The sequence below is a fragment of the Diabrotica virgifera genome, chromosome 9, assembly GCF_917563875.1.
Source record: "Diabrotica virgifera virgifera chromosome 9, PGI_DIABVI_V3a".
NCBI lineage: Eukaryota > Metazoa > Arthropoda > Insecta > Coleoptera > Chrysomelidae > Diabrotica > Diabrotica virgifera.
Window position 1 is genome coordinate 38,967,587 of NC_065451.1, and position 11,859 is coordinate 38,979,445.

Here is an 11,859-nt window from a genome sequence, read left to right on the forward strand (position 1 = left end):
GGCACTCTATTGCCGCTATTTCTAGTGACTATAGTGACCTATCATTGATCTGTATTGCTTGCTCGGGCCTCGCTCCGGGCTTCGTTTCCTAAAGAAGAGATCTATTTAAATGTTTTTTTAATTCCGAGGCATTTTCCACAACACACAACTTTCAACAATATGACACTTATTTATACTTGAGCTCTGTTCTCCTATCAACTTCTGATAAATGTTGAATTCGGTCTTTTGAATTCGGACTTGTAAAGTCTGTCTTCGCTTGTTGAATTTCTTGTAAAACTTTTAATGCATTTTAATACTGAAAAACTTCGTTTAACTAATGCACTTGTGACTGGGATAGTTTTGTAGTAATTCACACAACTTGGACACTTCACACAGGGACTTTTTAAACCAGTAGTTATAAGAAATGCCCAGATTTCTGAGTATATCTTTATCACTAATGTGAGTTGTTTCATAAACAATACTTAACTTATAATGCAAAGCTGATGGCATATCAAAATATTTTCATTATTTAATAGTAGTGAAATAAATTCCTCTGTGGGAAATTTTTATGAATTATAATTAGAAATATTAAATAAGAATATATTATATAATTCTATAAATTTTAATTCGTTAAAATTTTGAAAGCAAAAAATTCATTTTTTGTAGAACGTTATCAAAAGGTCTCTCTGTTGTCGACATTATCAATCTTCATTCTTTTTCTTTCATGTTCAAACCCCATATTTTCAGTTTTATCCCAAATATTTTTAAACTGCTCTCGTTTTTTAATTATCGTATTAATAAAGTCATCAATTTGTCTTATACAAAATGCAATGTCAATTGACTTCATCTGTAAAATGTCAAATAAAAGATCAGTAAAAGGAAAAATCTCTGCAAAAAATTTAAATCGAAATATTCTTTAAGCGAATGTATGTACCTAAGCACCCCTTAGAAGCAGTAACAGTCAGAGCATCCCACTCTTGGAAGGCGATCGAACGATCGCTTCTGCAGGGTACCAAAATTCGCGCGACTAGTGGGTGCCGTCATTGAACATTGACCAATTTTTATACGGGACAACTGCATGACAAGCGGCGATTTTGAGATGAGCTTCTGTCAGGGGTGGACCGAGTAGTTGAATTGTGTGCATAGTGCATATTGAGTTCCTTCCTATGCGATTAATTTTTAATATTTTTCAATGCCTATTGCCTAGATAATAATATGTAGATTACTGGGATTGGGGATAATTTTTGATAATTAAATATTAGTTAATAATGTATTTTGGTATATCGAAGTATATAATAGGGAAGCGGCGCTTCCCCCGCTTCCATGGACCGCACGTCTCTGCTTAAATTAGATACACGTCAGATAATTATGCTATTATATTGGAACAGGTTCAAAATTAATTTTAAACTAACATTTTTTTAACAATAAGTTAATTTTTTAAAAATGTCAAAATTCCCAACTTAAAAAAAGGTGTCTTAATATGAGACTATGTGGTATCCTAATATGAGACACCACGTTATACAGGTTAAAAAGGTGATACAAATTATTTTAACACATTGTTCTGGATATGAACTGTATTACGTGCTGTAAACATGATTCTATTGTTCTGAAGCTGTTTCTTTGTGGCATATTATGCAATTTACTACTTTACTGGGAAATAAGCCACAATTTAGGTTAAAAATAAAATTGGAAGTATAATAACGTCAACAAATTTGATTTTTAACTTAAATTGTGGCTTATTTCCCAATAAAATAGTAAAAAGACATGATGCTATACTCATAACATTACAGTACCCTATCTCATATTAGGCACACTTGAGGGTCTCATATTAGGAGCAACCACGTGTGAACTTTTTAGTCCGTATTTTGAGTTTAGGATTAGTTTTTACGCCACTATAATTGCGTATTTCTGTAACCAATTTAAGTAGCAATCAACTAATTACTAAGGTGATTTTTTTCTCTCACCTTAAAAATAAAAATTCAGTTTGAGCTACACCGATTAAAAAACTTTTCACTCGGAAAAAACTTAAAAACTTCACTGACTGGTAATACTAAATCACAGACACTCGATTTTTTCACAGCCTACTCGAAAAACTATAGTCTAAGATACGATATAATGTCGATTTGCACCGATCTGTTTAATGGATAAAAATTATTAGACCAGGGCGCATCTGTAAAAATATTAGTACATTTGGACGTTGAGAGGTGACTCAAATTTTTTTGCAGAAATTGCTTGAAAATGAATCAAATAATAATATTTGAAAAAGATAAAAAAGGGTTCAAGGCAGGTTTTGTTTATATTCGATTCAGAGTTGGACTACCATCTCCATATAGCAACTATTTCAGCATCCTTATGCATCATCAGTGAAGATTATGCAGTCACAACTCTGAAGGGAATACAAACATTCTGCCTCTTTTAAGGCAAACCATCGCGATGCGATGAACCCGCCTTTTGAGACGCAATACAGCGATATCTCTCGTATTACGAGGAAAACGAAAAGCCCTAGATACAAAGTTTACTACTTTTTAAACAATTAGAATAATTGAAATAAAAATATAATAAACAATATTTTAAATCCAAGACTTTTCGTTAATAAACTGCTTTCTGGCTGCATCCCATATCTCCGGATTTTACAATATATAATCACATAGAGACGACGAAATAGGAGAAAGCAAATAGAGGACACTTAGGCCACGCTTTTACCTTCTCTTCGTCTAGGAAAAGGACCGAAAGACAGTTTCTAAATACTCACAAATTGAGTAAAAATGAAAAAGATAAAAAAGGGTTCAAGGCAGTAAATAATATTTGAGTTATCCTCCCTCTCAAAAAGGTCCGGAACATTGTTTAAATAATCAAAATGTCAAAAAATTAAGGAAAAATTCTATTTTTTTCTTGGTTTTTTGATTATAACTTTAAAAGTATCCATTTCCGAGAAAAGTTGTACTGATATAAAAGTTGCGTAATTAAATTTCCTACAATATAGAATTGGTTAAAAATTTAAGAAATAGTCACCCTTGTTGCAAAATAGCAATAATTGTGAAAAAAACATACAAAAACAAGTATTCGCATTTTACGTTTTTCAACCATTTATGCTACACTTAGGACCTTCATATTTCACCCTGAAAAATTTTATGATACAGTAAAACAATACTGTAAATTTCATTAAGATCGGTTAAACAGATTTTGCAAAATAAATTTTGCAATCCAGCTTTCGTAAAAAAAATTCATTTTTTCAAAATGTTACAGGACTGAAAATAAAGCAGATAGCAAGTTGAAAATTTTTTTGCATATAGAAGTGTACTGTACCTTTCATTTGCAATTTTGCAAAATTAAAATCGCTTAACACCACGGCGTCAGGAATTTTTTTAAATAAACATTAATTATTGGTGCTACTCCCAGCACACCGGATAGGTTGCTCTGATTGGGCATTCCAATGACCTTTGTTAATGATTGATACATTTTAATTTTTATGACATTTCAATATAAATAAATAAATTTGTTTATTGCAGAATAAAAACACATACTTTATCCTTTGAAATAGCACTTTTATTAGCAAAAACTTTCTTTGTTCATATATTTTAACTTAAATAATAAAAGTTTATTATCTTTAAACATATGCAATTGTTTAAACAATATTTCACAAACAATAAGAAAATTAGTTTGATTTTTGTGGAATTAAAAAATTAAAATACAACAAAATATAGAGTAAGAAAATAATATATTAGATAAAGATTGGAAGAAATTTTGGTGGAAATCAACCTGTGTGAATCGAACACCGCTGTCCTGCGCGTAGCACCAAAAATTATTGTTTATTTCAAAAATTTTCTGACGCCGTGGTAATTAATCGATTTTAATTTTGAAAATTGCAAATGAAAGGTACAGTACACTTCTATAAGCACAAAAAAATTCAACTTGCTATCTGCTTTATTTTCAGTCCTGTAACATTTTGAAAAAATGAATTTTTTTTGCGAAAGCTGTATTGCAAAATTTATTTTGCAAAATCTATTAAACGGCTCTTAATGAAATTTACAGTATTGTTTTAATGTATCATAAAGTTTTTCTGGGTGAAATATGAAGGTCCTAAGTGTAGCATAAATGGTTGAAAAACGTAAAATGCGAATACTTGTTTTTGTATGGTTTTTTCGCAATTATTGCTATTTTGCAACTAGGGTGACTATTTTTTAAATTTTTAAGCAATTCTATATTGTAGTAAATTGAATTATGCAACTTTTATGTCAGTACAACTTTTCTCGGAAATGAATACTTTTAAAGTTATAATCAAAAAACGAAGAAAAAAATCGAATTTTTCCTTCAATTCTTGACATTTTGATTATTTAAACAATGTTCCGGACCTTTTTGAGAGGAGGATAACTCAAATATTATTATTTGATTTATTTTCAAGCAATTTCTGCAAAAAAATGTGAGTCACCTCTCAACGTCCATCTCAAAACAGATCCGCCCTGGACTATATTGGATATGTAATTTAGCATGATAAAAATTACAAAAAACAAGGGTTGCCCTATCTAATCTCGTTCTAACTATAATTAATTAATAATTAAAAAATGACATGTTTTTTATAAATTAAAAAAAATTTGACCCGGGCAGATATTATTTCATATTTTTTAAGTCATTCTAATCAAAAAAGGTATTTTATCATTTTTCTCTAAAGTTGATCGTTTTCTAGTTATAAACAATTTAAAACTGAAAAAGTAAAACTTTGATAAGTATTTTGGACTTGTTTCATTCTGAAATATTGTTTTTTCGTTGTTAATGCCCGGCTCCCCATAAGAAACCTTCCTTATTAACAATTAAAAAAATATGTTTTAGAATAAAACATGGCTAAAATTCTTATCGAGACCTGATAGAAAAAGGTTTGAACTTGAATTTATGTACTTGATGATTACAAAAATGATATTTTTTACTTGTGTTTTTGAGCCTTGAAAATTGTCATCTTTCGTTCTTTTTTCAGGTTTAAATTGTTTATAACTCAAAAACGATCAACTTCAGAGAAAAAATACAAAAGAACTTTTTTGTTTAGAATGATCCAAAAAATACTATATAATATCTTCCTGGGTCGAATTTTTTTTAATTCATAAAAAAATGTCATATTTTAATTATTATTAATTAATTATAGTTAGAACAAGATTAGATCGGGCAACCCTTGTTTTGTGTAATTGTTATCATGCTAAATTATATATCCAATAATTTTTATCCATTAAACACATCGGTGCAAATCGACATTATATCGGATCCTCTACTACTACCAGAGCTAAGTTTTTACCCCACTCACCAGGCTGCAGCACTTACAAACAAGACTCTAGATACAGGGGTCTCATATTAGGAACGGGTCTCATAATAGCATCCTTAACCCTACATTGACGTATAAAATTTGGAACTACAAAAGCTACAATTGTGACATAAAAAATGCATTAAAGACATCATTCTAATCTATTCGAATCCATGGATTGTGATTATCTCTGAAATGGTTTTTAAAGCATTTATTATTCTTACAGCAGATATTCTTGATATTTTTTTTCACTTTTTTTTATATTGTTTTAGGACATCAAATACATCGCTAAGAAGTTACCAAATCTGATTGAACTTTATAAAGTTGCAGATGATAGGTTCAATCATTTAGATTTCCTCTGGTCCAATAACATAACACCGTTATTACATGATAAAGTGTTAACAATTTTAAATAATTACAGAAGTTAACATAAAACGAGTTTTTATTTAAAAGTAGTATGGTTCCATTAATTTAATACCTGAAGGTTTCGAATAAAAGAAACTATGTTTAAAAAACTTTTACAAGGATAAAAGAAACTATGTTTAAAAAACTTTTACAAGGAAGTAAAAAAAAATCCAAATTAATTGATACCTACATTTGTTAAAAAAATCAAAAATAACAAATCCAAACGGATTACTATTGTTCAAAAAGTTTTCGGTCCTATCAGATCATCATTAGTGACCACTTAAGTACCTACTTGCTACATAACCTAAAACAAAACAGAAGAATTGTTAAATTTACATTTTTAAGATAGAACAATTTTAAAATAATGCAACATAAGGTCTTTCAGCAGCACAAAGATTTCTAGGACATGCATAGTAATGCCGGTCCAAGAAACTCTAGAAAATTTGGGATTTATACAATATTAATGAGTAAACATTCAAAAAGGTACAAAGGAACATGTTTATCATTCAAATTAAGATAGTTTTTTGAAATAATAATAAATTTTGAACTGACTACATAGCACAACAGATGCAATTTTTATTATCAGACAAATAATAGAAAAGTCTATTGAATATGGAAAACCAGCATACATGTGCTTTGTAGATCTAAAAAGTGTTTGTGACAGGGTGAGGCGAAATGACATCTTAAATTTATTACAAGCTGAACAAATAGACCATCAGATAATAAGGATAATTAATTAAACAACAAGAACAACAAGACCAGAGTTATAATGTCAACAGGATAAACAGAATGCATAGAACTAAAAGGAGGAATCCGCCAAGGAGACTCGCTCAGACCATTGTTATTCAATATGGTGATGAATCAAATAATACACGAAGTAAGAAAACGACATAGACACCACATGGGAGCGCATAAAATCACGATATTATGCTATGCACATGATGCAGTACTAATTACTGATAACGAGGATGACCTACAACGGCAGCTCAATAACTTCAATAATACAGCAAAAAAAACAATATGAAAATATCAGTGGCAAAAACTAAATGTACCTATAGGGATCAGTAAAGAGCTGTGCAGGAAATATACGGTAAAATTGTAGAACAAGTAATGAAATTCAATTACCTAGGAGTAGAGATCACTAGTGACAGGGATATAAGAACAGAGACCACAAGGCAAGCAGCAAAAGCAGCAAGAGTAAGTGGTTGCCTACGAGAAACCATATGGAGAAACAAATATCTGACCATAGAAAGCAAAATAAAAGTATACAAGACAACAGTAAGACCAATCTTAACATATGCAGCATAGACAAGAACCGATAAAACAACAAATCAACAATATCGAAATGAAAGTATTAAAATCAATAACGAGCATATCGTTAAGAGACAGGCAAAGCAACAGAAGTATATGCGAACAATTCCAAATTCAAAAATATTAACAGGTGGATAAAAACAAGAAAAAAACAGGAACGAACATATGTAAACCAAATGGAACCAGATAGATTGGCAAACATCTGTAAAAACAACAAGCCGTTATAGCAAAAGACCCTTTGGAAGGCTGTCAAAAACGTGGAAAGACAATATACAGTCAACAACAACTAAAACAAAATAAGGCGCAGACAAACAGGAATAATTCTAGTCGCACGAAGGAGAAGAAGAAGAAGAACTGACTACAAAGACGAGTCCGCTAATAACTAGCAAAACAACAAAAAAGATGGAAAATGATCAATAGAACCCTATAAAATTACAATTATTGATAGTTTCCCACCTTTAGATGTATTGGAGTTAGGCTGGAGAATTTAAAAAAAATCTCCTGTCACAGTGGCAGTAGCGAAACTCCTCCGATGCATCTTAAGGTGGAAAACTATCAATATGATGTAAATTTATATGTTTTATTGATAATTTCCCACCTCTACATTTTCGTTGCTTTTTACTTCACAACGTATTGTGTTTTATGTCTTTTGTGTTATTTTGCCAGTTATTAGCACACTCGTCACTGTATTGATAATTGTGGTATTAAGCATTTGCAAATATTATCGTGATTAAGTTTTGGGTTACCACTATAAAAACAAAGTACAAATACAAAGAGGCAGGCAAATAAATAGATATAATTGAATGATTTGTGTTAACCCTCTAATGCCCAAATTTTTTTAGTATCGCTACCAAATTTCACACTAAACTGATAATTACAGAGTAAAAATTTGTCTGATTGGCCAAACTTTTAACGGCTGGATGCTTATCCAATCTAATCTAGATTTGGGTTTGAGCTGTATAGGTATAGCTGTATAGGTCCACCTTGAGGTGGAGTAGGGCACTAGAGGGTTAATTGAAAGTAAATATTTGGTTTATAACAAATTGGATTCAGGTCTCCCCCAGCATCTGCCTCAAAGTATCTTGGTCCCTGGCTGCTCTCCTCCAGTTGTCCACCATCAATGCTTCTTTAGCATGAGTTCCCACTTCATCCATCCACCCCTTCCATGGTCTTCCTACTGGCCTACATCCCACCATAGCTCTGCTAAACGTTCTACTAGGTGTTCTGTCGTTGTCCATTGTTATAAGGTGTTCTTAATATAGTATTTTTACTACAAAAACGTTATTACGTAGGTCAAAATTTTTGACGTAAGAGAACTGTCAAAACATTAGAATGTGACTTTTCATTATTGCCGTGTTTATAATAAACATAGCAATAATGAAAAGTCACATTCTAATGTTTTGACAGTTCTCTTACGTCAAAAATTTTGACCTACGTAATAACGTTTTTGTAGTAAAAATACTATATCTAACCAGTATTTCATCTTCCAGAAAGTCTTCCTTGGGCATTATCTCAAACTGTATCGTTTTCTATGCTTTTTCAAAAGTTAGGGGTTCTGGAGCAGTTTGTGGAGTTAATGTAATCTTTAATTTTGTCTGTTACCTAAAACATAAAAAGACATTCAATTGAACTAGAGTCGTTGATATTATACATGCATTATATGACATATGACACATGCTTGAAACAAATGAGAAGCGTTGATAAGCTAGATAGATAGATAGAATTTATATATCCACAAAGTTTACACAATTCTTACAAAAAAAAATGTATAAATCTTATCGGACTAGTCAAAATTTTAGTACAATAGAGTACAATATATAGTAAAAGTACACATGATTAAAATAAAACAGTGATTACAATAAAATAAATAAGAAATAAATAAAAGTTACAAATAAAAATTTTAGAACTATTGTTGTAAAAATGAGTAAAATTTTGCATGGTACAGTTTTTTATGACGTCATTCATCGCAATGTTACGGTCGCAGTTTGTTGGCACCGCTTTCGAGGAAACCAGTGCTTAACAATAAAACACTGAAAATGTTTGTTTTCTATCTATACTTCCACAAAATTTATTACAACTATGTGACTACAGCTGTTTCGGCAGAGTGCAGATACATAAAAAGAAAGGAATAACACCAGCTTTCAGAACTAACAACTTAATCAAATATATTAAGAACAATAAAAGCTGAAAGAGAAAACAACTACACAGCGGTGTTTACAAACTCACTTGTAGTGACTGTCCGAAGACTTACATCGGTCAAACTGGCAGAACCTTTGACAAACGGATAGCAGAACACAAAAGGGCTTTCAACAATAGAAAAACAGACACTTCTACATGCGCACACCTTTCACCTTTTAGATCATAATCATTCTTTTAATGAACAGTTTCAAATTCTGCATATTCAAAATAAAGGCCTTCAGCTATCTTTATTAGAATCTATGGAAATTAATAAATTGCAAAATACAGATATAATTCTTAATGACCAACTCGAGACAAACAGTTCCCCACTCCTCAACCGCTTCAGTTAGAGACTTTAAAAAGGCAAACCCATAGTAATCTAAATCACTTGAGAAAGGCACTCTGCCGAAACAGCTGTAGTCACATAGTTGTAATAAATTTTGTGGAAGTATAGAAAACAAACGTTTTCAGTGTTTTATTGTTAGATAAAATGAACTTCCATCAAGTAACGGTTGAATCCATCAATTACTGTAGAATTTGTTGTCAAAAAATGTCTATTTATTTTATTTAGCGTACGGCTACATCACAGTTTTTGTACATAAATAAAAAGAACAATACATTGTATTGGCATATTGACATATTCAATCCACTGCCATCGTAGGATATGATCGGACAGTCCTCCACTAAATGTTTGCTCTTCTCATACCTTCGATACTAAATTGGCACACTTGTACAGTCCATTTATTAGTAGTTGTCTCATCTTTAATTACTTAAAAAACTGTGATATCTTTCTGTCAGGAGATCTTGGATAAGATTGTCTGGCGCCTCTTCTGCTAGTCCATTTAGATTATCCAGGGTGCACATGCAGTATTATCCTGGGGACGCAAACTAGCTTTACACCCCCTTTAAAAGTTAAAAATTAGGTATACGAATTAGATATAAATATAGAATACATTAATTTACTTTGACATTACTTTTGACATTTGTCTAAATGTCAAAAATGTTCTAAAAACCTCTAAAAATGAATACACGTTTTGGCGAAAACCTTTATGTGAAGAATTACTGAGAGTTAATATATTGAAAGACGGGGTAGACCAAAGCTGAGGTGGATGGACGGGGTAACACAAGATGCCGAGAAGATTGGAATCAGCAACTGGAAAATGCAAGCAAGGGACAGAACAGAATGGCGTAGGCGTAGAAAGCTTGAGAAGGTCGAGGCCCTCTAAGGGCTGTAGCACCAAGATGATGATGATGATAATATATTGAAATATATAATATTATAGCTCTATAATAAATCGAATAATAAATTATTCGATTTATAAATAGGTGATGTAAACAAATGCAGTCCTTACCTAGGTTATTAATTTTTTTTAATAAATAATTACTGTTTGGAAATTCCTTGTAGGTACAGGCATTATAGATCTGGGGTTATTCTGATCCAATCTTTTTAAATGGATAAACCACAAACAAATTTGTCAGTTCTGCAGCACTTTTCAACTGGACTGGACAAGTCAATGGGGGACCATGACCATTTGTAGTTTGGCAAATGGGTTCCCTTCCCACAGTCATCACAGAAGAAAAAAAATGGGGCCCATGATCGCTTCTGACCTGATTTTACCATTATACCCATGTTTAAAGTCAATTGGTTCCTTTAAAAAAATTGTCCAATATGCTTTAGTAATCAAATTTTTGTTTTGGAATTATTATACCAAAATCATCTAAAAAATTCTGTTCCATCCAATGAACTGTCAATTCAATACGGATGGAATGGCCATGTCCCATTCAAATAGTGAAGCAATATTGACTATTGACACCAACATACAAGAGAGAGGTCCTAGAGAGAGACAGACAAGGTGGTGGAGAATTTGACAGGCCGTGTAATTTGAGTTGCCTATATAAATGGACCCGATTGAATCAGTATTTACAGTTCGTTGTATATTTTAACTTATATTTTAACTTGGCTAAGGCCTAATGCTGATGCGGCAGTACATATTTCAAAATTTAACCACTTTTTTGTATTTAGGGGATAAATAGAGTACACAGTGCCATACTTGGTGTTTAGATACTTTTCAGAATTGTTATTTGTATTTATCAAAACAAATACCTACTTTCCTAAAGTATTTGGGAGTTAAATAATTTTAAAACTATTTAAATACTAAATTAGTGACTGTTTTATACAAAGTGAAGAAGTCCTTGATTATGTTTTTATGTTACTTTTATATTTAAACTTTTATATTTCCCCGATTTAAGTTGATATAGGCAACTCAAATTACACGGCCTGTCAAAGCTTCCACCACCTTGTCTGTCTCTCTCTAGGACCTCTCTCTTGTATCGTGGCTGCATTAGTTGTCTTTGTGCCTATTCATAGCCACCTTTACTTAACAAGCCATGAAGAGAAAAAGGCAACATCGCAATTGATGACGTGCGTAGTCCGACTTTCGGACTACCGCTTTTGAAAACACAATTTTAAAATAGAAATTCTGGTAAAATTTATAGTATTTTTTGAGTCGAACAAGAAAATATTATTAATTAGAAGTTTGTACAAAATAAAATTAAAAGTACTTCCTTGTAAGTAACGTTTATTATACAAAAAAAAACCAATAACAAGAATATACATGGGATTAATTTTTTTCAAATCCTAAGAAAACTAATGAGTATTTTTCAAAAATTTAAACGCAGAATGAAAGATTACGTTAGGA

General features: G+C 31.4%; 1 protein-coding gene and 1 long non-coding RNA gene across 6 annotated transcripts in view; one reads left to right on the forward strand and one right to left on the reverse strand.

Annotated features, from left to right (window-relative positions):
* LOC114332855 (lipase 1-like) overlaps positions 1-5,701 on the forward strand; it is a 61,768-nt gene extending 56,067 nt beyond the window's left edge. For all 5 annotated transcript variants that reach the window (XM_050661973.1, XM_028282635.2, XM_028282634.2 and 2 more), the window contains one exon: positions 5,539-5,701. In XM_050661973.1, coding sequence (XP_050517930.1) covers positions 5,539-5,694 — 156 coding nt within the window. In that variant the 3' untranslated portion in view covers positions 5,695-5,701. The remainder of the gene's footprint in view (positions 1-5,538) is intronic.
* Positions 5,691-10,972, reverse strand: LOC114332858 (uncharacterized). Its single transcript, XR_003652852.2, has 2 exons — positions 10,513-10,972; positions 5,691-8,584 (listed from the first exon to the last, which is right to left on the reverse strand). It is a non-coding gene; the product is annotated as an uncharacterized LOC114332858 (long non-coding RNA).
* Positions 10,973-11,859: the final 887 nt, after the last annotated feature.